Genomic DNA, 27332 nt, shown 5'->3' with positions numbered 1-27332 from the left:
CACAAATCAAAGCTGATTTAATGCTTAAGGCTGCAGTTTGATACCGACTGACTTACAGATACTAAAACCCTAACGAGCTGCAGGACTCGGGCTTTCAATTAAGTTTCAATCAGCTGTCTCAGAGCATGTTGTTTACTTCTGTGCACGGAGAACAACAAGCTTTCTGACAACGTAAACAACAGACAGAGACGAGGACTACAGTAGTGTCGTGTTCAGAAATGCTTTACACAGGTTTTATTTTTTATGACTAATGAAGCTCAGCGCAAGTTCAACCAGGAAGACCGTCTTTCCTCATTCATTTACTATGTCTATGTTACTACTCTCTCTCCTCTCAATAAGTGATCGGGGGCGTCACTCCCCAGCTTAACCAATCACTTCGCTCTATTCTCACAAGCCTATCATAGCGCTCCGCTAACCCTTTTAAATCTGCTCCCCCCTCTGACAGCTGTCATTCCAGGTGACTCGACGCAGCCCTTCTCCACCCCTTTTCTAAGCCCCTCCCCTTCAGACCGACCCCAACCATCCATTCACCACCACCAGGGTCAAGCTAAGCCACTCCCCTTCAGACCGAACCCAACCATCCATTCACCACCACCAGGGTCAAGCTAAGCCACTCCCCTTCAGACCGAACCCAACCATCCATTCACCACCACCAGGGTCAAGCTAAGCCACTCCCCTTCAGACCGAACCCAACCATCCATTCACCACCACCAGGGTCAAGCTAAGCCACTCCCCTTCAGACCGAACCCAACCATCCATTCACCACCACCAGGGTCAAGCTAAGCCACTCCCCTTCAGACCGAACCCAACCATCCATTCACCACCACCAGGGTCAAGCTAAGCCCCTCCCCTTCAGACCGACCCCAACTATCCATTCACCACCACCAGGGTCAAGCTAAGCCCCTCCCCTTCAGACCGAACCCAACCATCCATTCACCACCACCAGGGTCAAGCTAAGCCACTCCCCTTCAGACCGAACCCAACCATCCATTCACCACCACCAGGGTCAAGCTAAGCCACTCCCCTTCAGACCAAACCCAACTATCCATTCACCACCACCAGGGTCAAGCTAAGCCACTCCCCTTCAGACCGAACCCAACCATCCATTCACCACCACCAGGGTCAAGCTAAGCCCCTCCTCTTCAGAACGAACCCAACCATCCATTCACCACCACCAGTGTCAAGCTAAGCCACTCCCCTTCAGACCGAACCTAACCATCCATTCACCACCACCAGTGTCTAGACCCCGGGGGGTTTCATCGAATCGGTTCTCCCCTCCCGAATGATACTCCTGCACAACGGGGCCTAATCGCCAAAACTCCATTACATTCATTTGTGTATTCCTGGCAATAAATATGTATTCTTACATCAACAGTCTCTCCTGATTGACTGACCATTATTAAAGTGGAACATTTTAAAAAGGTAGTAATTATATATCTGTATTTATATTTATTTAAGTCGAGTTTAATTTGAAAACATTTCTTTCTTCCTACCTCACCCACTGACCTCATCCACCCTGATTTGAGTTTGTGTTGCTCTGTTCTGATTGAATGTAAAGGGAAAAACACATATGAATATTATGTATTATTATCATCATTTATCCCTATTTTCACGTCTGTGGGAGAGATTATTTTAGGTATTTTCTGTTATTATTTCTGTTATTATTTATTTTCTGTTGTTCATTGTATTTTTATTAATATTTTTTTTTTTTTTTTAATCGGCTGCTTATAATACACTTTTTTCACCGGATAATGACTATTTTTTAATGGTCTGTTTATGTGCTATTAATAAAGAATCCAGCTGAGATGTGACGCTGTGTTTTTAACCAGAAATGTGTGGGGAATAAATCTGCAGATAAACACACTTTGACGCTCAACGGGGGGTGGGTGGGGGTGTGTGTGTGTGTGTGTGTGTGTGTGTAGGGGTTGACATCTGTTTCATGCCTGGACAAGAAGCAGCTTTTCTCCTGAGATCTGAACACAGAGAGATTCAACGTCTCAGAGGTGTCTCGCATGCTCGTCAATATCTAATCAGCCAATCACATCATAGCGTGCAGATAAGAGATCTCAAACAGTAGACATGAATTAAAATCTTCAAAATAAAAAGCATGAATGATTTGGATTTATTGCTGAAGCTCAAACCTGCACGTATTAAGCAGCAACAAAACAAGTGAATAATTAAAACTAAATCTCTCTGAAATGTGAGTTTGAGAGAGATTCAGGCTCTGCAGGTTAGACAGGAAACAAACTCTGATATTTAAAACCTGGGAAACTGAGAGACTGGTCGACTTTATGTCCTGAATTAAACTCATTGTTGTCCTGCTCTGCGTCTCATTTGACAAACAAATCACAAGTTCAATAACATCTCCTGCAACAGAAAAACATCTCTTTAAAGAGTCCTCTCCTGCTGATGTTCAGGTGTATATCAGTATGTAGTGTCTCTACTTTAAAGAGTCCTCTCCTGCTGATGTTCAGGTGTATATCAGTATGTAGTGTCTCTACTTTAAAGAGTCCTCTCCTGCTGATGTTCAGGTGTATATCAGTATGTAGTGTCTCTACTTTAAAGAGTCCTCTCCTGCTGATGTTCAGGTGTATATCAGTATGTAGTGTCTCTACTTTAAAGAGTCCTCTCCTGCTGATGTTCAGGTGTCTGCTCTGATTGGTTACCTGGCCGGCTCTGTTGTGATTGGTCAACCGCTTACAGATGTCCCGCCCCTTAGCCTATCACTACAATGTGTTGGAGCGCCTCTTTTCACCATTTATTTTGATTTTATGAATTTTAAATTGTATTATGATCTTGTATTAATCACTTAATGTATTGTTATTAAACTGTTTATTTATCTGGTTGTATTTCACATGAAATCACGGTTTCTACAGCTTTAAAACCATCTTCTTTGTATTCTGTTTGATGTGAACCTCTCAGTGCCCTGTGTTTAAGACCCAGAGTTGAACAGATGGAGGAGATAACGTCTGTGTTCCTGTCTGATGACGTTTATCCACCAACACTCTGACACCATGTTGGTTTTTCCTTCCTCTCACTTCCTGTCCGTTTCCACCTGTTTCCTAACAGGAAGCGAGCGGTGTGCAACGAGAGGGAGGGACACGGAAACTTAACGTTTAGAGAGGAATCACAGAAAGTGAAATTACAGATATTTTACATTTAAACACAATTATTAAGACTTTTAAAGAACTGTATCCAAGTTTCTTATTTTTCACTTGGATCTGTTGTAATTGCTCCGAACCGTTTATTACATTTTAGTTATATTATTTATTTAAATGTATTATCTTTGACTTAATAACTTACTTTATTGAATTTGATATTTACCATTTTATTATTACTTTATTGATCGTTTATTTCCCTTTATTTGCATTTAATTTTATTTTATTCTAACCCTAACTCTATTAATTAATCATTTTCTTTACAGTACTAACGTTTAAATGTATTATTAGATTTTATTGATCACTTTTGGGACTGTAATTGAGTTTTAAGCATTTTATTGTAATTTATTTATATATAGCAATAATCCAATACACTAAGGTTATTTTGCAATGTGGTTTCGTAATGTTATATATTAATGTAATACATGAATACAGTTGTAAAGGTGTCTTGGTGAATTGCTTCTGCATAAAAAGGACTCTTCAACAAACAAGCAGGATGTAAACAAACCGCCTCAGATTAAAGCTGAGTCAGCACTTTAATCTCACTCTCAGCGAATTATTAAAAACATCCCATGTGCAAAAAAACAAAACCTTAAAGAAAGAGCCGTGTCAACAGAAGAGGATTGAACACTGGAAACAGGATCTTCAGAAACACCAAAACAACAGCCAGCGCTTAATTAACGGGGAGTGGAGGACAAACAAAAAGGAGCCACCTGAGGCTTTAAAGAAACCTGAATATAAGCCCTCCGGGATTTAATACCACGTTATCCTCAGACGTCTAAAACACTGTTTACCTGCTCACTGAGAACTGCCAACAGCATCTTCATTCACTCTCAAATAAATGTTACTGCAGATATATTGGAAGAGAAGTCGTCTAAATATAATACAGATAATAATAATTCACTTCTTAGGTAGTCCTCTCCGCGTTGTTGTTTAAATATATCGCTTTATTTACACCTGCAATCAACCCGCTACCAGTCAGTACCATGATACACTTTTATATAATAGTTATAAATACTGAATGTGTACTTCTGTAAACGGTGTACTTTTCCTCCACTACATGTATTTAATCCCTTTAGTTCCTTCACAGATGTGGATGAATGATGTGAAATCTAATCAAGTGTTAAATCAGACTTTAGTTCCACCTGGAGTAAATTCACAAGCTACCCTGCAGTATACAAAGTCATTCAAACTAGCTGCACCTTTACCAGCTTTGAGAACACTTTCATGATCAATCATTATAAAACATATCACATATATTATTCTGAAATGGACCAATCTGCACAATGACTACTTTTACTGTCGCTACTTTCACTATATTTTGATGATAATACTTTTCTACTTTTACTTGAGGAACATTTTGAATGCAGTACTTCTACTTTTACTCAAGCACAAGATCTGAGTACTTGTACAACCTCTGACTCCCCTACATTATAATTTGACGTATTCAGATTATCCCATAATAATACACATAAGGAATAATAAGGTACGGTACGGTACGGTATATATATATATATATATATATATATATATATATATATATATATATATATATATATATAGGTATAATATCCAGCAGTATGTATTGGTGTTAGAAGTAGCTCGACTTTTACCAGCTGTGATATATATGATTATTTACCTTTGGTTCTTTAAGTATATTATGAAGCCAATACTTGTGTACTTTTACTTAAGTGAGATTATGAATGCAGGTAGTATTTCTACTTCTACTTAAGTAAAGGATATTAATACTTCTTCCACCACAGTCTGTTAGTAGCCGGCTGACACAAATAACCAACAAGTGATCACAAATGCACCAAACTCCATTATTTTAAACACAACTATATATGATTTGTTTAAGATATTGATCCACAAAGCAGCCCTTTAATTCAATAAAGCTCTTACGTTTGAATAAAGATGTGTTTAGTGTTTTGAGATATAGGCTACAGTACACTATGTGTATATAACTCCGTCCATTCAGTAGATAGAGAGAGATATATATATATATATATATATATATATATATATATATATATATATATATATATATATATATATATATATATAATATATAATATATTCCTATATTAGAGAGTATTCTAATTTATTCTGTATATTTTTAGTGTGTATTCTTAGATACTCGTGCATATTTGCTTTTAATGATTATTTTATTCAATTTTTAAGACATGTTATTATTCTTGCACAATGACTGTCAATTTCCTTAACTTGGGATAAATAAAGTATTTTGCATTGGTCAAAACCACCCGCACCAAACTCCGTTGGGAAATACAATCATTATGTTTATATCTAATATTATATCAATAGGTCAAAAGAATAAAACAACTTTTCATGCTCTCTTAGCCAAGTTAGTGTTAAGTTAAATTCGGCATTAATAAACCCAACCAAACATTAATTAAAAGCCACAAAATCCTCAGTTTTCTGCACATTTCCACCGGTCGATACCGCCCACCACGGCCGTGTTTTGTTGCAAAAGCACCGTAGGAATCCCTGTCTACGACCCTAAAAACCTACATTACATTAAACCGATTCAGCCCCGTATGTTATGCATATCATATATTTACAAATAACTGTTGTTGTTCTGCAAAAACAGTGAAATATCTTGACAAAAACCCACATTAACATGATATCTTAAATGGACAGATTTCTGGATGTAGTCCGGAGCTAGGCTAGCTAACCCCACCCTACTGGGCTAAACTTCTCCAATAACTCGGTCCTCGCTTTAACACCAACCAGGGGCTCAATCAGCGGGACTTGTATCGGGATTCCGTGTTGAATAAAGCGGGTAAATATCTGCTACACAGCCGGAGAAAAGCTTCGTTAGCAAAGTGCGTGATGCTAACTAGCCGGATGCTAGCTGCCAGGATGCTAACTAGCCTGATGCTAACTGGAGGTCCTACCTGGTGCCCGCCTTGTCCCCCATCTCCTCGGCAGGCAAAGATCCGACAAAATGATCTCTGAGCCGGCGTGCCTCTGGACTTAAAGACGGTGTGGTTGTTGTTTCAGTTCCTCTTTCACCCGTCCATCCAACAGCTAACTAGTTAGTGATGCTAATTTAATTTAGCGCCGCCTCGGCTCCTCTCTCTGGCTTCTTCCGCAAAGGATCTGTGTGTGTGTGTGTGTGTGTGTGTGTGTGTGTGTGTGTGTGTGTGTGTGTGTGTGTGTGTGTGTGCGTGTGTGCGTGTGTTGTGGCTGCAGATCACGTTGCGCAACGCAGGGGCTCTTCAGCAACACATGAAGTGTCTAATGTTAAAACACTATAACTATAATAGGAGGAATGAACAAAAACAATAATGCATGTGATGTATTGCCAGGTGTGTTATCACATACAGGGAATCTGCCCTGGCGTTTTGGTGCATAAGGTAAACATACTAAGAGAAAACTAGATACATAAGGGAACATGTCAAAGATGAAAATTAATATGATAAAAAACATGTAAATATATCCAAATGTGCAGTATCTAGAAATGGTAGCTTGTGCAGAAATTGTATAAAGAAGGTGGAAAAGTTCCAAATATACATACAACAATTCCATTTAATGCTAAATAGTTGTTGGGTGTTATGCAAGGAATGTACCTTTGTGTTTTGGTGCTGTTAAAATACCAGGGGAAAGAGTGGAGTGTGTCGGAGAGAAACAGGGATTTTAGCCTTAGCAGACCATTTACATGCACTAATACCTGCTATAAACACACTGCAGGAAGGAGAACGTCCCCCTTTAAAAAATGAAAAGGTCAAACCCAAACAATGAACCACAGAAACTGAAGTTGTGAAGCAGAAGTGAAATGGGGAAATTATTTGTAGTATTCTGCTTTTGAAGCTTCCTGTTTGTATTTTATGTTTACAGCAAAGCCTGTTTGTAACAACAGCTATTTATTCAAGTTAAAAAAGTAAAGTTAAATGTAATAAAAAAGCCACACACTGTAAAGATTATATTACATTTATTTACAGACATGTAATAAAATAAATAATGGATTTATACAATAACAGCTGATCAGAGTTTATATCCTGAGGATGTAGGAGTCAGAGTGCGTGACGTAGCGGACCCAGCGCTGCGCCGGGCCGGGCTGCACCGGGCTCAGACGGAGGAACCGGACCTGAAGACCCGACACCGTGAGCTTCGGGAGCTCAAAGTTCAGAACCATCGGACCCACCTCCATCAGGGAGGAGGGCGAGAGGCCAGGGACCTCCACCTGGGGGGGAGAGACCAGAGAGAGAGAGGATCAACATCAACTGGAAAACTGCTCTTTAAGAAACTGAAACTTTTATTTTGTACGAGTTTCAGAAATATTGAAAAAACACCTTATTGTCACCCTCCCTCCTAACCTCCACCCTCAGGAGACGTTTCAAGTTCTTTATTATTATATGCATACACAATAACAGTGGAGCTGTTGCTGGCAATTAATATCTTGGATAATTAAATATATATTTAAAAAAAATATTGATGTTAAAATGAATGTTTTTTATTCCTTTTGTAATGGCTGAGGTGCAATTTGATTCTCCTGTGAGGGAAGATGTGTGTGAATGATATCAGCAGAGAGTCACCTACAGTCATCCTATACTTCATGAACCAGATGTGTCATCCCATTTTAACGTGTGTGTGTGTGTGTGTGTGTGTGTGTGTGTGTGTGTGTGTGGTGTGTGTGTGTGTGTGTGTGTGTGTGTGGTGTGTGTGTGTGTGTGTGTGTGTGTGTGTGTGTGTGTGTGTGTGTGTGTGTGTGTGTGTGTGTGTGTGTGTGGAGGGGAGACCACCAGAGAGAGAGATGAATACAATAAACTGAGAAGCTGCTCTTTAAGAAACTGAAACTGTGTCGGTGTGACTGTGTGTGTGTGTGTGTGTGTGTGTGTGTGTGTGTGTGTGTGTGTGTGTGTGTGTGTGTGTGTGTGTGTGTGGAGGGGAGACCACCAGAGAGAGAGATGAATACAATAAACTGAGAAACTGCTCTTTAAGAAACTGAAACTGTGTCGGTGTGTGTGTGTGTGTGTGTGTGTGTGTGTGTGTGTGTGTGTGTACATGCGTGTCTGTGTGCGTACATGCGTGTGTGTGTGTGTGTGTGTGTGTGTACGTGCATGCGTGTGTGTGTCTGTACGTGCGTGTGTGTGTGTGTGTGTTTGTACCTTGAACAGAGCGGACAGCTGTGTTCCTCCGGGGAAGCGTGGGATCGTCCACTCGATGGATCGACTCTGAAGCTTCAGCTCAGCGCTCTGATCCGGAGAACTGAGCTCCAGAGACATGCTGAGTAGACAAGTGAGGGTTTTAAGAAAAAAGTGAGAATTCTGGAAAAATGTCAGCATTTTCAGAAAAATTAATTCTTTGTGAAAAAGTGAGGATTTTGAACAAAATGAGAATTTCAGAAAAAAGTTTGGGGAAATTCAGAATCTTTGGGAAAAGTCATTTTTTTTTATGAAAGAAGTTGTCTGAAAAAAAAAACCCAAAACCTTATATATAGAATATAATATGGTTTTCCACATGAAAGTGTCTAAAACTATACCTATAATAACAACAACTAACCTAAAGGGTAATGCAGAAAGACATGAAGAAGAAAGACACACACACACACACACACACACACACACACACACACACACACACACACACACACACACACACACACACACACACACACACACACACACACACACACACACACACACACACACACACACACACACACACACACACACACACACACACACACACACACACACACACACACACACACACACCATTAATTTGAGTTTTGTGTGACTTTAAATACCAAATGAGGAGCGCTCCATTCGCTCACCTGCGCTGCGGCTGCTTTGTTAATGTCGTGTGCTATTTAAAAACACGCTAACGAGAGACACGCTGCTCTCAAATCTGATTTCCACACACACTCGTGATCACAGAGCAGAAACAAAAACACATTCAAATATAAAAAGTGAGATGTCGCTGCAGCTCGTCTTTACATACGGATCATTTCCATAAACAAACGTCGGGTCATTTGAATTCTCACCTCACGGATCCTTTGGGGACGGGGATGGAGGCGCAGAGGTTAATGGCAGCGCTGCAAACACAAGGACAACACATTTTAATTATAATAATACTCAATATATGGAGTGCCCACCAATCAGCGCGTTGGATTGTTTATTTATAGTCTTTTAGGCAGTGAGACAGGCAGTGAGGCAGGCACTGAGACAGGTAAGACAGGCAGTGAGACAGGTAAGACAGGCAGTGAGACAGACAGTGAGACAGGCAGTGAGACAGGTAAGACAGGCAGTGAGACAGGTAAGACAGGCAGTGAGACAGACAGTGAGACAGGTGAGACAGGCAGTGAGACAGGCACTGAGACAGGCAGTGAGACAGACAGTGAGACAAGCAGTGAGACAGGCAGTGAGACAGGCAGTGAGACAGGCAGTGAGACAGACAGTGAGACAGGCAGTGAGACAGACAGTGAGACAGGCAGTGAGACAGACAGTGAGACAAGCAGTGAGAAAGACAGTGAGACAGGCAGTGAGACAGACAGTGAGACAAGCAGTGAGAAAGACAGTGAGACAGGCAGTGAGACAGGCAGTGAGACAGGCACTGAGACAGGCACTGAGACAGGCAATGAGACAGGCAGTGAGACAGACAGTGAGACAGGCAGTGAGACAGACAGTGAGACAAGCAGTGAGACAGGCAGTGAGACAGGCAGTGAGACAGGCAGTGAGACAGGCAGTGAGACAGACAGTGAGACAGGCAGTGAGACAGACAGTGAGACAGGCAGTGAGACAGACAGTGAGACAAGCAGTGAGACAGACAGTGAGACAGACAGTGAGACAAGCAGTGAGACAGACAGTGAGACAGACAGTGAGACAGACAGTGAGACAGGCAGTGAGACAGACAGTGAGACAGACAGTGAGACAGGCAGTGAGACAGACAGTGAGACAAGCAGTGAGACAGGCAGTGAGACAGACAGTGAGACAGGCAGTGAGACAGACAGTGAGACAGACAGTGAGACAAGCAGTGAGACAGGCAGTGAGACAGGCAGTGAGACAGGCAGTGAGACAGGCAGTGAGACAGGCAGTGAGACAGACAGTGAGACAAGCAGTGAGACAGGCAGTGAGACAGACAGTGAGACAGGCAGTGAGACAGACAGTGAGACAGGCAGTGAGACAGGCAGTGAGACAGACAGTGAGACAAGCAGTGAGACAGACAGTGAGACAGACAGTGAGACAGACAGTGAGACAGGCAGTGAGACAGACAGTGAGACAGACAGTGAGACAGACAGTGAGACAAGCAGTGAGACAGGCAGTGAGACAGACAGTGAGACAGGCAGTGAGACAGACAAGTAATTGTTTTGCAAGTCACAAGTAAGTCTCAAGTCTTTGCGCTCAAGTCACAAGTAAGTCTCAAGTCTTTGCACTCAAGTCCGAGTCAAGTCTCAAGTCTTTGTGCTCAAGTTCAAGTCAAGTCCAAGTCCTAAACTTTGAAAAACCGAGTCTTAAACAAGTCATTATGTGATTTTCACCAAATGTAATGACATCTATCAACAGAATAATACTTAATAATCAAACTGCTCTTTATTAGTCACAATGTATTGGTTTTCTATTTTAAGAGGGATCAGTAAGGTGTTGGAGACCCCTGAATTAAAGTATCAAGTCACCTCAAGTCAGAAGGCTCAAGTCCAAGTCAAGTCCTGAGTCATTGGTGTTCAAGTCCAAGTCAAGTCGCAAGTGTTTTGTGATTTTGTCAAGTTGAGTTTAAAGTCATCAAATTGGTGACTCGAGTCACATGACTTGGACTCGAGTCAGACTCGAGTCCAAGTCATGTGACTCGAGTCCAAGTCATGTTACTCGAGTCCAAGTCATGTTACTCGAGTCCACACCTCTGGTATTTACCCCTCAGGCTGGGAACCCCTGGACTAACGTACTGTAGGTAATAGTTAATAAATAAAGTTAGAATCAATCCACCTGCAGCAGGTATTATAAATGAAAGTCACCTTTTCGGAGGCAGATCACAGCGGAGCTTCAGGTACATCAGCAGCCTGCAACACAAACAACAATAACATTAAGAAAACAAACAAACAAACAACCTTAACATTAAGAAAAACAAAAGAAACAAACAATACAGTCAGTATGTCTAGAAAGGGAATAAAATACATCACTTTTCATATGTATTAGTATATATAAAATATAATAAATATATATTTAAATATTTCCATAAGTATTTATTATTTGTATTATTTATACATAAATATGTGTCCCCGGTGTGTCAGGAACTCACGCAGCGTCAGAAAATAAACCCTCTCTCTTTTCCTCCGTACCCAAATCTCTAAAAACGGGGCTTCAACGGAGCTGATCCAGATTTGCGTCCGATATGACGTAATATCTGAAATGTGGACCCACGGCCCTATCAGAAACGTTGCTATCAGAAACAATGCCCGACTGTTTTGGACGTAATATGGTCGGTGTTTACATTAGCATCGCTAACACTCAGAGCTAACCTGTACTGGAGAGCATGTGTGTGAAGAAGCAGGAAATAAAAAGGAACTCACCTTGTGGTATAACCGGCAAGAGAGAAAGCCTTTGAGCTCCATACTGTTTCAGAAACAATCCTTGATAATCCATGATATGGCGTTTCATCACGGCAGTATTTAGTTTAGACAGTAGCTGCTGGGTCCCGCATGAGCTCAGACCCCTCCTTTTTATTTATTAAAGCTTTATACCCCAAATCAGCACTTTAGAAACAGGAAGTGAAATAGAGGGATATGAGGCATGGCTAGAATGGGTGATCTGTTTGGTATTTTGAGCAAAACACTTCATAGACATGTTTTTTATATATTTGTATATATCTGAGACCTATGCTATTGCCTACAAATAGCATGATAGGTGACCTTTAACATACTCCTCATTACACCATTTGTTTTGCCCCCATCATTGTGCTAATACAATCATTGCCTTTATTAGCAACATACATTTTTTTCTCACTTTCTACTAAGGAATGAATATAGTTTTTATTATCATGGGATGTTTTGACTTACTTCCCCCCGCTGTCTCTCTCGATGGTGGGAAAGAGACGGAAAGGAGGCGCTGACGGGAGAACATCACTCAGCTGGTACTGCATCACTGTTTGCTGAGGAAGAGGAGGAACTTTATTCCTCTAGTACAAACTGTATAAACTACAACACAAAGTGTGTATCATATTGTGTCTGCCCTCCTGCAGTCAGACAGAGTTAATAAAACAATGAAGGTTAATAGAGCGGTGCAGGGAGGACGTATTCACCCTGAAGGAAGCTGCGGGTTCCACAAAAAAGCAACGGGGTTTCTCCAGAGGATTTTGGAAAATAGCTGGAAATAAGATCTGTGGAAAAATAACCTGTTTGATAAATGCACGTTTTGTTCAGCCGGATAATCTCCACATGTCTACCCTACTTTTATAATGTTCTAATCATAAATCTAATCTCCAGAAGCAAAATGCTAACGTTATGCTTTAAAGGAACTACAGCCGAGTCCAGCAGCACGACTTCAACGTCACGCCAACTTCAGATTCATATCAAACACACAGATTCTAAATGGTACGAGTTGAAGCGTTTGAACAATCTGCAGGAGGCAGGTACTTGCTTTCAAGCAGAACAGGGCAAACTAACTTAGAGGAGTGTTTACGTGTTCGGCGTAATGACGTACAACGTCCTCCACGACTTCTGTAGTCCTATTCAGCCACTTGGTAACAACCACACGTCAACTCTTCAGAAATCACCAGTGGGGTCACTGCTGATGGATTTAATGTCGTAGAACAAAACGTGATCCGTCTCTTAAATGTGTCTCAACCACAGACCTTATAGAGAGGCGAAGTCCCTCCCTTTCCGGTGGACCTCCATGGGACCTTATTATTTCAAGTATGTATTGAAGTCAATGGAGAGAGAAAGATTATCTTTCGATCCCGTTTGAATTGTGCCATGAATTACACATATGATGTTTGTCAATTTAAAAGATAATTTTGCAAGTCAAAATAAAAAGAAATTGCCGTAAAACTATGAAGTAACACATTGTGTGTGTGAAACCGCTCAATGAACTACATCTCTGGTCTCGCACAACAACACACACCAACAAGATGGCCGTCACTACTGTCTTGCCAAAAAAGGGATTGACTACCCTCACTATCACCCTCGCCCTGACCCTCACTATCACCCTCACCCTGACCCTCACCCTGACCCTCACTATCACCCTCACCCTGACCCTCACCCTCACTATCACCCTCACCCTCACTATCACCCTCTCACCCTCACTATCACCCTCACCCTGACCCTCACCCTCACCCTGACCCTCACTATCACCCTCACCCTGACCCTCACCCTCACTATCACCCTCACCCTCACTATCACCCTCGCCCTGACCCTCACTATCACCCTGACCCTCACCCTGACCCTCACCCTGACCCTCACTATCACCCTCACTATCACCACAATGAAACACGTCCTGAAGAATGTCATGCAAAGCTGCCTGCCTGCCTTCGATTCTCCCTGAACTGCCTGATCTTTTTAATGTTTAATGTCAACCATTTGTGCAGATAGCATGAAGTAGAAAAGATCGCAGATGCTAATTTAGCGTTAGCGTTAGCATGTCTCCCCCGGGCTTAAACGGTGTATTATAGAATGATCACACCGGTGTGACAGTACTCTTCAAAGGGTTCACGAAATATGACTACTACTCTACTGTCTAACATGTTGGGTTACTTCATGTTACTTCATGTTAAGGCTGATAAAAATGACAAGGCTAAGCCGACTGTAATGCTAACTAACGTGCTTGCTACTAGCTAGGTAGCTAACTTGATCCAGACACTCCTGGTCCTTTCATCAGACGGGAAGCGAAAGAACGAGCAAGACCCATTGCTGGTATGATTACAGCCTGGTACAAAGCACACAGGCATCGTGTTAAAGTTATCTTATCTTAGCTATCTCTTATATTTAGTGGAGGAAAACAATGATGACATCACTTACGCGACTCTGGGATTTGTAGTCTTTCTAGTTGCGTATTTTTCATAGTCTTATATTTCAACAGTTTTACGACAAACTGTGACTTTTTTTTACTTGGAAATGATTTTTTAAGATTGACAAACATCATATGTGTAATTCATGGCACAATTCAAACGGGATCGAAAGATAAGTTTTCTCTCTCCATTGACTTCAATACATAATTTTTCCGAAATAAGGTCCCATGGGTTCCACCGGAAAGGGATGGACTTTGGCTCTCTATTTCCAGCTATTTTCCAAAATCCTATGGAGAAATCCCATTGGCTCTGAGGCGAGGGAACAGGAAGTGGTGAAATGCTGACTCACTTCCGGGTTTTAGGACTCGTTCCTGCACCGCTCTATATGGTAGTGTGTCTGAGAGGAGGTGTGTATCATGTGTCGGCCTCCAGCAGTGAGACAGTGTAATGTTATAGTATGTAATGTTAGTGTCTGACCTCTCCCTGGCTGGGGCTCAGTCTGAGGATCCTGCTGCTGTCGAACTCGTCCAGTTTCACAGCCTGATGGAAGCTCACCTCGTCCACTCTGACGGCTGCTCCGTAACCTGAGAGGAGACACAACCACGTATAACCACATCATCTACACAGAACCACATCATCTACACAGAACTACATCATCTACACAGAACCACATCATCTACACAGAACCACATCATCTACACAGAACCACATCATCTAGAGCAGGGGTTCCCAACCTTTATTGTGCCAAGGACCGGTAGATACATTAAAAAAAAATCGTGGACCGGTTGTCAATTTTAACTGATTTTAATATGTACTCACCACCAGCAGGTAGCAACAGAGGCTAATTGTATGTAACAGCCTGAACAAATACTAGAACAATATGCATCCAAAACATATTAACAAAGTTTAAAAAAGAACCGGTGTTGTTTTTTGGTTTTTCGGAAAACCAAAAAAACGACGTTATTCAGTTTTTAAACCAAAACAGATAAATCAACGTTTTGGTTTTGTTTGTATGATTTACGGATAATCCAGTGAATGCTGGGAAAACGAGGAGAAGGCGCATTATGAAGGAGCGGTCCGGTCGCCAGGGTGTGTGTGTGTGTGTGTGTGTGTGTGTGTGTGTGTGTGTGTGTGTGTGTGTGTGTGTGTGTGTGTGTGTGTGTGTGTGTGTGTGTGTGTGTGCGCAGAGGGCTGTTTGCTGAGAGTTGAAAGCTGTCCAAAATTACTCATGTTCAAGTATATTCATCACCTTTTGGTAGATTTAAATGTTAAGTAATCAACATAAACATTGAAATGATTATTTAATTGGAGTATATTTTTGTGTGTGTGTGTTACCTCTGAGCTGTGACTTGCCGATGCTGAACTCCTCATTCAGACCAATCCGCATCTCTTTGGACAAAAGACGAAAAATACATGTTAATTTGAATAAAATAAAATAAATAAAAAGTTAATACGAATCAATAAATAAAAATGTCTTAGGAATTTTTATTTATGCATAATCTCACCTGAGCAGTTCGGCATGTAGCACTTGACTTTGATTTCTCCCTCCACGTCTGCCTTCATTAAAACTCCCTGCAGAGACAAGGTTTAAACATAAAACACTGTAACAGCCAGCAGAGCCCTGTACTACGAAGCCGGATTTTCGGTTAGCGAGGTGACTTCAGGGTTAACGTGAACATTAATAGAATATCCCCTCCCATCTTCAGAGCAATCTGACTATTATAACATTAGCGTTAAGAAAGCTTACTTAAATATCTGCCACGACATAAGTAACCGGATCAGAGTAACATTAAGTACAGTCCGCGGCACTGTGAGTGCAGACGTCGATGTGTCCCATTATCATTCATATCATATCACATCATAATGTATCATATATTTCCTTATCTGAGTCAGCTGAGCCGTATCTGGCCGTGCAACACTCACAGTGTCACATACTGTATGCAGAAGTATTATTTTAAGCAACACATTAAGTTGACGAAACACTTGAGTCAAATGTAATTAAAGTCAGATCGTGTCTTGGACGGGGCAGTGATATCATAAACCTGTTAATGTACGCATTCAAAACACTTTTTCTTTTACCAGCTGTATTCACCTTGCAGGTGCAGCTATGTGGCTTTGATCCTGGATAAAGTGTTTAAGTCATGGATGTTTCAAGTTGAACTTCTTCGTATGTCTAATATTATAGTTTACTTTTCATTCAGGAAGTATGACGCTGCGCTGTCAGTACGCTTCTCCATGTTTGAGATTGGTCGAATGCTCCAAATACCACCCCTCTCATGTGAACGCACACCTGACTAGATAGGACACGGCTGGTGCGAACCTGAGAAGTGGACTATTAGGTGTGAATGCACCCTTAAGTCATGGATGTTTAAAGTTTAACTTCTTCATATGTCTAATATTATAGTTCACTTTTCCTTCAGGAAGTATGACGCTGTGCTGTCAGTACGCTTCTCCATGTTTGTGATTGGTCAAATGTTGCTAACCCCGCCCCTTTCATGTGAACGCGCACTCAGCCGGATGGAGAAACCCTGGCTTGAGTTACAGAGTTGATAACCAGCGTCGTAGGACCACTTAGCGAGAGCGCGTTTGTTTTGGGTTAGGTAAACCGGGTAACTCAAACATATCCAGGTGCAGGCCTCAGGAGAATAAAAAAAGTAATAAAGTTATTTTTTATATCACAGAGAAGCAGGCGTGGGCAATTTAAAAACTGAAAATAATATAAACCCGTAAATGAGCAGAATAATAAATAATGAGAAGAGTTTAAAGCCTCTTTATTTCAGAGGTTTATTTGAATGTTGTTGCTCACGTTGGATCCGATGACGACAGACATCCTCTCGATCACGTCCACAAATATCTCGCTCTTCCCTCCCTGGAAAATAAAACACACAAATGTAGGAAAGATTTATTCAGGAAGTCACTTTTATATATTTATATTTCCTGGAGCATGTCGGTTATTTGATGTCACACCCTAACCCTGGAGAAAGAAAATCTATTAACTATATAATATAATATACTACCAAGTCTATATATAAAACTCATTAACTAAATAAACATTTAAATGCCTCAGATTCTCTATCAAATAGATAGATAGATAGATGGATAGATGGATAGATGGATATATGGTTCACCTGCTCTCGGCTGCTCTGGATTGGTCGGCTGGCTGCTGAGCTCGGAGCCACTTTACTCTGCTGCGTCTCTGCTCCAAACTGTAAACAACAACAAGAGGGACAAACACATGAAATACAGTTATGACATGTATTTGTTATCATGCTGGTGTATATAGAGGTGTGTGTGTGTGTGTGTGTGTGTGTGTGTGTGTGTGTGTGTGTGTGTGTGTGTGTGTGTGCTAACGTGTGTGTGCGTGTGTGTGTGCTAGCATTTGTGTGTGTGTGTGTGTGTGTGTGTGTGTGTGTGTGCTAGCATTTGTGTGTGTGTGCGTGCGTGCGTGCGTGCGTGCGTGTGTGTGTGTGTGTATGTGTGTGTGTGTGTGTGCGTGCGTGTGTGTGTGTGTCTCACCAGGCCCACGTTGCTGAGCTGAAAGAGGCTGAAAGGTCGTGGAGAGACGGCTTCAGTCTGGATGAAGTTCTTCAGGACGTCAGAGGACATCGACTGAACGTACCCATAATCCTTAGGGGCAGAGGGGCGGGGGGGGGGGGGGGGGGGGGGTACACATGTATATGTTCATTTCTTATTTTAAAGTTACTTGACTATATATCATTTTTGTTGTATCTTTAATAGTATTCATCTGTAGTCTTGTTTGAATCTGTGCTGTCGTGTTTTTCATTCTTACCCTGTTGCGGTTTAAATAAAGGTCCATCTTATCTTATCTGATTTATGTTATCATAATTTCTTATTTATTTAATCTTATGTATTTATTTAACAGCAACAAGTTATGTAAATAGACATTTCTGCAGAGTTAGCCAAGAGTCTCGTTCCTCTGTAGTCCCTGTACTGATGCTGTAAATCACCCGAAAATCATATGTAAATCAACTTAAAAAACACGATAATACAATCAGTTAAAAACACGACACATATATGCTTATATAACTGGACCATACATGTGCATCCCTTCTTTATACATATAACAGTAAGCCACAGGTAGCTTCCTATAGTGAATGGTGTGTGGTAGAGCCATTTATTAACCATGACCTCATATGTTTGCATTGATAACCAGCTGCACACACTCCTCCCTGTGAGATTTGCCTGAACACAAACACACTTTACATAATTTTGAATGTTACCACCATCACAGTCACACACACATCTGCAGAGTCCTTCCCCTCGCTGAGAGTCTAATAATTATCTGTATTTCCCGTTTTATTTACCGTATTGACCCGAATATAAGACGGGTTTTTGTTCCGAGATAAAATCTGAAAAAGAGGGGTCGACTTATATTCGGGGTCGGGACTTTTCGATGTAATTACACAGTCACAACAACAGATCGAGCCAAAGGAGTGTTCCCTAAAAGCGAGACACCGTCTTAAAGAAACAGTACACAGCAACAGGAGGGAGAGAAGCAGAAACACAGAGACCAACTCCAACACAGTGGATCAAAAGTAGGCGAGTTAATAAACAAGAGAGGCGAAGGTCCACACAACTTTCAAAAGTTAAACACCTGAACTTTTGAAAGAACATCCATAACATTCATCTGTTTGCAACTCATCAATATTCCATTTATTTGTATAAAGACTCTTCTTGCACTATTTCTATTCTACTTTATTTGTATTTTCTTGCACTAATGAAGCTCAGCGCAAGTTCAACCAGGAAGACCGTCTTTCCTCATTAATTTACTATTTCCATGTTACTACTCTCTCTCCTCTCAACAAGTGATCGGGGGCGTCACTCCCCAGCTTAACCAATCACTTCGCTCTATTCTCACAAGCCTATCATAGCGCTCCGCTAACCCTTTTTAAATCTGCTCTCCCCTCTGACAACTGTCATTCCAGGTGACTCGACGCAGCCCTTCTCCACCCCTTTTCTAAGCCCCTCCCCTTCAGACCGACCCCAACTATCCATTCACCACCACCAGGGCCAAGCTAAGCCACTCCCCTTCAGACCGACCCCAACCATCCATTCATCACCACCACCAGGGCCAAGCTAAGCCACTCCCCTTCAGACCGAACCCAACCATCCATTCACCACCACCAGGGTCAAGCTAAGCCCCTCCCCTTCAGACCGAACCCAACCATCCATTCACCACCACCAGGGTCAAGCTAAGCCCCTCCCCTTCAGACCGAACCCAACCATCCATTCACCACCACCAGGGTCAAGCTAAGCCCCTCCCCTTCAGACCGAACCCAACCATCCATTCACCACCACCAGGGTCAAGCTAAGCCACTCCCCTTCAGACCGACCCCAACTATCCATTCACCACCACCAGGGTCAAGCTAAGCCACTCCCCTTCAGACCGACCCCAACTATCCATTCACCACCACCAGGGTCAAGCTAAGCCACTCCCCTTCAGACCAAACCCAACTATCCATTCACCACCACCAGGGTCAAGCTAAGCCACTCCCCTTCAGACCGAACCCAACTATCCATTCACCATCACCAGGGTCTAGACCCCGGGGGTTTCATCGGATCGGTTCTCCCCTCCCGAATGATACTCCTGCACAACGGGGCCTAATCGCCATTACATTCATTTGTGTATTCCTGGCAATAAATATGTATTCTTACATCAAAACCGTCTCTCCTGATTGAAGTATCTGTTTTATTGTGTTGCACTGTTGGATTCTGTGACCTCAGATTGTCATTTGTACATATCTACAGTGTAGCTAATGTACAAATGACAATAAAAGCCTTGGATCTTGAATAGGTATTTTTCCCCAAAAAGAGGGGTCGTCTTATATTCGGATCGATACGGTAAGTAGATAAACTGAATTTTACCACAGTCACAGTGACACACATCTCTGCAGAGTCCTTCCCCTCGCTGAGAGTCTAATATTTATCTGTAGTTCCTGTTTTATTTAAGTAGATAAACTCTCACCACGACTTCGTCCAGCAGCTCGTAGATCAGAGCGAAGTTCATCTGCACCGCTTTCTCCGTCAGAGCGCCGCAGTAATCCTTCACCAGAGACGCCAACCTGAGGAACATCACATGTGCTAGCATGAGAGTGTGTGTGTGTGTGTGTGTGTGTGTGTGTGTGTGTGTGTGTGTGTGTGTGTGACAACAGTAAGTCTGACAATGTGTCATATGTGCATAAAATACTATTAAAATTCAAAGAGAGCTACATCATTGTATTATATTATTACAGAGGAACACCTGTACCTGTTGAGGAACTCGATGATGCTGAAGGGGGAGGAGTCAGCGGTCGTCGTGGCGACCCAGTACAGCCCGCCCTGCCTGACGTGGACGAAGTGAAGATCTCCGTGATTCTGCAGAAAATAAACAACAGCAACAATAAATAAAATGTATTGTGCAGAGTGCAGATGCAAGGTAGCATCCAACCAGAGGTGCAGATATATTAAATATATTGTTTTATTATATAAATCACAGCAGGTGAGGCTACCTGCTATCTCTTACACTTTTAATTCAGATTCACTGCATATTTTTATTTTTTAAAGGAATGTGTCATATTTTTTATTGTATTTCCTTTTACTATATATTTATATTTATTTTTTCTAAATATTTATTTATTAGTATTCTAATTTGTTTTATTCATTTTACTGTGTTATGTATGCAAACCAAAGCTAGGTCCGTGTGTGTGTAAACAGTGGCAATCAACCAGATTATGATCAGTTATAAAATACAGAGGTTAAAATGTAGATATCCTAAATATGTGTTGAGAGTTAGAGAGGGCATAAACAGGTACTAACAGTGTAAACTAAATCTACATGTGTTTACATTGTTTGGTGGTTTAAGTCCTTTTGGGTTAGGTAGAACAGTCTTTTTCAAAGTAAAGGTTCACACAGGTTTTTCAAAATAAAATGTACAACATGATGCTAATATGGATTTTTTTTGTAATAAAGGTTTGACTGTGAAACACACACACACACACACACACACACACACACACACACACACACACACACACACACACACACACACACACACACACACACACACACACACACACACACACACACACACACACACACACACACACACACACACACACACACACACACACACACACACACACACACACACACACTACAACGCACGTACACACACACACACTACAGCGCACACACACTACAGTGCGCACACACACTACAGCGCACACATACACACTACAACGCACACACACACACACTACAGCACACACACTACACACACACTACAGTGCACACACACAACAGTGCACACACACACACACACACACACACACACAGCATACACACACACACTACAGCGCACACACACACTACAGCGCACGCACTACAGCACACGCACACATACTACAGCGCGCACACACACACACACACACACTACAGCGCACACACACACACACACACACTACAGTGCACACACACAACAGTGCACACACACACACACACACTACACATACACACACACTACAGCGCACGCACACACACACACACACACACTACAGCGCACGCACTACAGCACACGCACACATACTACAGCGCACGCACACACAACAGTGCACACACACACACTTCAGCGCACACACAACATCGCACACACACACTACAGTGCATGCACACACACACAACAGCACACACACACAACAGTGCACACACACACACACTTCAGCGCACACACACTACAGTGCGCACACACACACTACAGTGCACACACACACAACAGTGCACACACACACAACAGTGCACACACACACTACATCATACACACACACACACAGACACACACACACACACACACAGTTACCATGACGACAGGGGGCTGGTCTCCAGGCAGCGCCGTCACCTTCTCGTAGAAAACGTTGATGACATCACTTCCTGCCTCCCCGCGGACTGATGCTGAGGTTAAGAAGTACTCTTTAAACAAACAGGAAGTTAAAACAGAAAGTTGAGTTTATCTATTATTGGTTTATCTATTTGAAAAATTGTAAATACGGACAGAAACACATATTTAGTATTTTAGATAACTAAATGAGAGGATACAGTCTTTGTAGATGAGGTTGTCTCCCTTTGAGGACAGGATGAAGAGCTGAGAGATCATCTGCTGAGACACAAACACAACATAACTCCCTCTGTTGGACAACACACTCCGTGCTGTATATAGAAATATTTGTATAGATATATATAAAGACAGTTTCTTCCCCAGAGCAATGATTGCACTGAACTCTTGCACTGTTACCTTTTTAGTCTTCCTCCCCTGTGCAAAAACCCATTCATGTCAATATACTATTTTCTGCAATGTATTTGTTGTTATTTCATGTATGAATGAATGCTGCGTGTCTTTGTTGTATGTTGTCTGTGGGGGAAACTTCTGAAGCAACAGGAGTCAGGACTCAGAGAGACACGAGGAGAGCTGGAGCTTTGATGGAGTCAGGACTCAGAGAGACACGAGGAGAGCTGGAGCTTTGATGGAGTCAGGACTCAGAGAGACACGAGGAGAGCTGGAGCTTTGATGGAGTCAGGACTCAGAGAGACACGAGGAGAGCTGGAGCTTTGATGGAGTCAGGACTCAAAGAGACACGAGGAGAGCTGGAGCTTTGATGGAGTCAGGACTCAGAGACACGAGGAGAGCTGGAGCTTTGATGGAGTCAGGACTCAGAGAGACACGAGGAGAGCTGGAGCTTTGATGGAGTCAGGACTCAGAGAGACACGATGAGAGCTGGAGCTTTGATGGAGTCAGGACTCAAAGAGACACGAGGAGAGCTGGAGCTTTGATGGAGTCAGGACTCAGAGAGACACGAGGAGAGCTGGAGCTTTGATGGAGTCAGGACTCAAAGAGACACGAGGAGAGCTGGAGCTTTGATGGAGTCAGGACTCAGAGAGACACGAGGAGAGCTGGAGCTTTGATGGAGTCAGGACTCAGAGAGACACGAGGAGAGCTGGAGCTTTGATGGAGTCAGGACTCAGAGAGACACGAGGAGAGCTGGAGCTTTGATGGAGTCAGGACTCAAAGAGACACGAGGAGAGCTGGAGCTTTGATGGAGTCAGGACTCAGAGAGACACGAGGAGAGCTGGAGCTTTGATGGAGTCAGGACTCAAATGGCGCATTTCCACTACACGGTCGGCCTCGGCCACACTCGGTACGGCTCGGTACGGCTTGGCCGCGTTGGGCCTTAACAGGGCCGACTCACTTCATGCTGCGCTTCCATTACAGTTTAGGAACTGGGGTAGTTACTATAGTAACGCAGTGTAGGCGGAGCCGTGACGTCATCTTCAATGAGAAATCCAGAAACACAACACAGCCGTTAGCTGTGAGCACTCAGAGCTCACAGCTCCTTATATATGTTCAGAAACTCGACAAAAGTTAAACAAGTACACACCACAGACTGCCTGTGTCATGGTGAATACAGTCGCTGCCTTATTTATGTCTGTATAGGCCGTTGTTGTGAGTGTGGACGGTCGGGGCATATACTGCGTTAGCTTAGCCAATCTCCATCTAGAAAAACACGCATTTTAAAAGGTTTTTCCCCTGCCGTCTGTCTGCAGACTTGACAAAGCATTAATTCATGGTTTTACTAACCGGTATCAGTATGTTGTTACTTCGGCATCATTTTGAAACGTGTATTACAATTAAATCACGGTCAAATATGTCCATCTTGTTGTAGTTCTAGCCCTCTTGCCAGCGCTCCTCTCTCTAGTTTAGCATACTCAGCCCGACTCAGCCCTGTTTGTTGGCCCCGATAGAACCACAATTTTCTAGGGCCAGAAAAGAGGGGAAAAAGTGGCCCCGCGCCGTGCCGCGCCGGAACGAGGCCTAGTGGAAGCACAACCAAAAAAGGGGACGGCACGACACGGCACGCTTAAAGCGAGCTACGCGCTGCAATGGAAATGCGCCAAAAGAGACACGAGGAGAGCTGGAGCTTTGATGGAGTCAGGACTCAGAGAGACACGATGAGAGCTGGAGCTTTGATGGAGTCAGGACTCAGAGAGACACGAGGAGAGCTGGAGCTTTGATGGAGTCAGGACTCAGAGAGACACGAGGAGAGCTGGAGCTTTGATGGAGTCAGGACTCAGAGAGACACGATGAGAGCTGGAGCTTTGATGGAGTCAGGACTCAGAAAGACACGAGGAGAGCTGGAGCTTTGATGGAGTCAGGACTCAAAGAGAGACACGAGGAGAGCTGGAGCTTTGATGGAGTCAGGACTCAGAGAGACACGAGGAGAGCTGGAGCTTTGATGGAGTCAGGACTCAGAGAGACACGATGAGAGCTGGAGCTTTGATGGAGTCAGGACTCAGAGAGACACGAGGAGAGCTGGAGCTTTGATGGAGTCAGGACTCAGAGAGACACGAGGAGAGCTGGAGCTTTGATGGAGTCAGGACTCAGAGAGACACGATGAGAGCTGGAGCTTTGATGGAGTCAGGACTCAGAAAGACACGAGGAGAGCTGGAGCTTTGATGGAGTCAGGACTCAGAGAGACACGAGGAGAGCTGGAGCTTTGATGGAGTCAGGACTCAGAGAGACACGAGGAGAGCTGGAGCTTTGATGGAGTCAGGACTCAGAGAGACACGAGGAGAGCTGGAGCTTTGATGGAGTCAGGACTCAGAGAGACACAAGGAGAGCTGGAGCTTTGATGGAGTCAGGACTCAGAGAGACACGAGGAGAGCTGGAGCTTTGATGGAGTCAGGACTCAGAGAGACACGAGGAGAGCTGGAACTTTGATGGAGTCAGGACTCAGAGAGACACGAGGAGAGCTGGAGCTTTGATGGAGTCAGGACTCAGAGAGACACGAGGAGAGCTGGAGCTTTGATGGAGTCAGGACTCAGAGAGACACGATGAGAGCTGGAGCTTTGATGGAGTCAGGACTCAGAAAGACACGAGGAGAGCTGGAGCTTTGATGGAGTCAGGACTCAGAGAGACACGAGGAGAGCTGGAGCTTTGATGGAGTCAGGACTCAGAGAGACACGAGGAGAGCTGGAGCTTTGATGGAGTCAGGACTCAGAGAGACACGAGGAGAGCTGGAGCTTTGATGGAGTCAGGACTCAGAGAGACACAGGAGAGCTGGAGCTTTGATGGAGTCAGGACTCAGAGAGACACGAGAGAGCTGGAGCTTTGATGGAGTCAGGACTCAGAGAGACACGAGGAGAGCTGGAGCTTTGATGGAGTCAGGACTCAGAGAGACACGAGGAGAGCTGGAACTTTGATGGAGTCAGGACTCAGAGAGACACGAGGAGAGCTGGAGCTTTGATGGAGTCAGGACTCAGAGAGACACGAGGAGAGCTGGAGCTTTGATGGCAAACACTGACGGTTTATTTGGAGCTTCGGCCGGAGAATTCATAAGACATGTCACGGGCCACTGTTTGACCACACGGTTGAGATGCCACAATCAATTCTGAAGAGCTCTTCTGTAGTTCCAGGTTTTAACTAGTTCAGAGGGTAATAATCAACATTCTTCAAAAGTTAGACTAAACAAATATGGACCCTGAATCTAACTAGAGCTGTCGTCCATAGAAAAGAACGTGCGCCAGGGAACCTACGTCCCTAAAAAGAAGGGCTTCTAGATGTCCCTGAACAATAAACTATCTCATGTCAGCTTGTGCTCGGTCAACAGCTGGCAACAACGATGCGCCCAAGCTGCCCCTCCTCAAGAGAGATAGCAGCAGAACCCAAGCTGCCCCTCCTCAAGAGAGATAGCAGCAGAACCCAAGCTGCCCCTCCTCAAGAGAGATAGCAGCAGAACCCAAGCTGCCCCTCCTTCAGAGAGATAGCAGCAGAACCCAAGCTGCCCCTCCTCAAGAGAGATAGCAGCAGAACCCAAGCTGCTCCTCCTCCAGAGAGATAGCAGCAGAACCCAAGCTGCCCCTCCTCAAGAGAGATAGCAGCAGAACCCAAGCTGCCCCTCCTCAAGAGAGATAGCAGCAGAACCCAAGCTGCCCCTCCTCAAGAGAGATAGCAGCAGAACCCAAGCTGCCCCTCCTTCAGAGAGATAGCAGCAGAAGCCAAGCTGCCCCTCCTCAAGAGAGATAGCAGCAGAACCCCAGGCCGTAGACCAGTGCCGTGGGAAAAGAGACAGTGAAAAGAGAAAATGATGAACTGGGTCAAAGGTTGAATATCTAAGCAAATGATTCCCCAACATTGTCTATTATGAATGTTTTGATGGCACCTTGAAAGGAGTAGCTTGACTCTTCTTGTTGTACTTGTATAAATGACAATACATGCTTCTAATCTAATATAGAGAGAGGGATCCCTCTTCTGTTGCTCTCCCCGAGGTTTAATCAGTTTCCCCATTAACTTGTGTGCAATGCTGCTGTGAAGAAAACACTTCCACAAATTGGGTTCAATAAAGTATATGTTGTCTAGGTGAGTAAGGGAATATTACATTGACTGAAACTGTTAGGAGGTTACAGCTGTTAACATGTGATAAAGAGCTATCAAATAAAACATGTTATGAGTTGCCAGTTAGTGCTTTACTTACCTTGAGTAGATTCACAGAGAAACAGAGGAGTTTAATAACATAAAATACACTAAAACCGTTTGTTTTTAGCCATTAATAGCATTTGGAGCTAATTCACCGCAGCTCACGGTGGTCCGTTAACAGTTAAAGTTGACTATCACAGCATAATTAAACTGCTAATAACTCACATACGATCCGAACAACGTTCATGAATCAACGCTGATACATTTCGACAGTTTAAATAGTTAAATAAAGCATTAAAAGCTCCTCTAAAGGTATATTAATGTCTGTAGCTTCTTAGCTCTCAACTGACAGACTGCTGTTTACAAACCGGGTCAGAGAAGATGGCGGGAAACACCACAGCGCCCCCTACCGCACCGGAGGGGAACGGTACTGCATTATTTTATATATTTATATTTATATCAATTAACAAGATGTTAAATAAATGAAATAAATACTATTTTGGAACTTTAAATTTAATGTGCAATTTTTATTTATTTTATCATGTTTTGGATTATCTTGTGATTGTTTTCTGGCTAATATATTAGTAGTTGCTCTATTATTATTATTATTTGTATTATTACTATTAGTATGGAGTGTGTGATAAGAATGGTACTGCTTTATTTGACATATTTAGGTCAATTGATATGCAAGAGAAATCAATAAATAAATCAATAAAATGCAAAAATCACACCCAGCTCACAAACCATAAAAT

At 43.0% G+C, this 27332-nt stretch overlaps 2 protein-coding genes across 6 annotated transcripts in view; both read right to left on the bottom strand.

The window, feature by feature from the left end:
• arrb2a (arrestin, beta 2a) overlaps window positions 1-6325 on the bottom strand; it is a 28150-nt gene extending 21825 nt beyond the window's left edge. For all 4 annotated transcript variants that reach the window (XM_034113902.1, XM_034113903.1, XM_034113904.1 and 1 more), the window contains exon 1: window positions 6074-6325. In XM_034113902.1, the coding sequence (XP_033969793.1) occupies window positions 6074-6096 (23 nt within the window). In that variant the 5' untranslated portion in view covers window positions 6097-6325. The remainder of the gene's footprint in view (window positions 1-6073) is intronic.
• Window positions 6326-7099: 774 nt separating this feature from the next.
• ap4m1 (adaptor related protein complex 4 subunit mu 1) lies at window positions 7100-26942 on the bottom strand. Of its 2 annotated transcripts, none has more exons than XM_034114060.1 (16): window positions 26639-26942; window positions 22209-22269; window positions 21973-22058; window positions 20386-20492; window positions 20104-20200; window positions 17634-17744; window positions 17246-17323; window positions 16924-16986; window positions 15623-15689; window positions 15453-15506; window positions 14595-14701; window positions 12172-12263; window positions 11131-11175; window positions 9166-9216; window positions 8288-8405; window positions 7100-7362 (listed from the first exon to the last, which is right to left on the bottom strand). In XM_034114060.1, exons 2-16 carry the CDS (start codon window positions 22264-22266, stop codon window positions 7171-7173), a joined length of 1326 nt encoding a protein of 441 aa, XP_033969951.1. In that variant the 5' UTR covers window positions 22267-22269; window positions 26639-26942; the 3' UTR covers window positions 7100-7170. The 2 variants fall into 2 exon arrangements, with proteins under 2 accessions (XP_033969951.1, XP_033969949.1); XM_034114058.1 differs by having other exon boundaries at window positions 22209-22266.
• Between the last annotated feature and the right edge of the window lie 390 nt (window positions 26943-27332).

Source organism: Trematomus bernacchii, unplaced genomic scaffold (assembly GCF_902827165.1).
Source record: "Trematomus bernacchii unplaced genomic scaffold, fTreBer1.1, whole genome shotgun sequence".
Taxonomy (NCBI): domain Eukaryota; kingdom Metazoa; phylum Chordata; class Actinopteri; order Perciformes; family Nototheniidae; genus Trematomus; species Trematomus bernacchii.
The sequence above is the reverse complement of the archived record's forward strand: the minus strand, read 5'-3'. Positions and strand labels throughout refer to the sequence as shown.

What these genes read in the sequence shown, in the direction of transcription:
- ap4m1 (XM_034114060.1), bottom strand. Translation starts at nt 22,266, where the DNA reads ATGATCTCTCAGCTCTTCATCCTGTCCTCAAAGGGAGACAACCTCATC. An exon ending in ACCAGCCCCCTGTCGTCATG is followed by an intron (nt 20,493 to 21,972) that starts GTAACTGTGTGT and finishes TATTTTCTGCAG; the next exon opens with AATCACGGAGATCTTCACTT. An exon ending in TGTGATCTGCCTCCGAAAAG is followed by an intron (nt 9,217 to 11,130) that starts GTGACTTTCATT and finishes TTGTGTTTGCAG; the next exon opens with CGCTGCCATTAACCTCTGCG.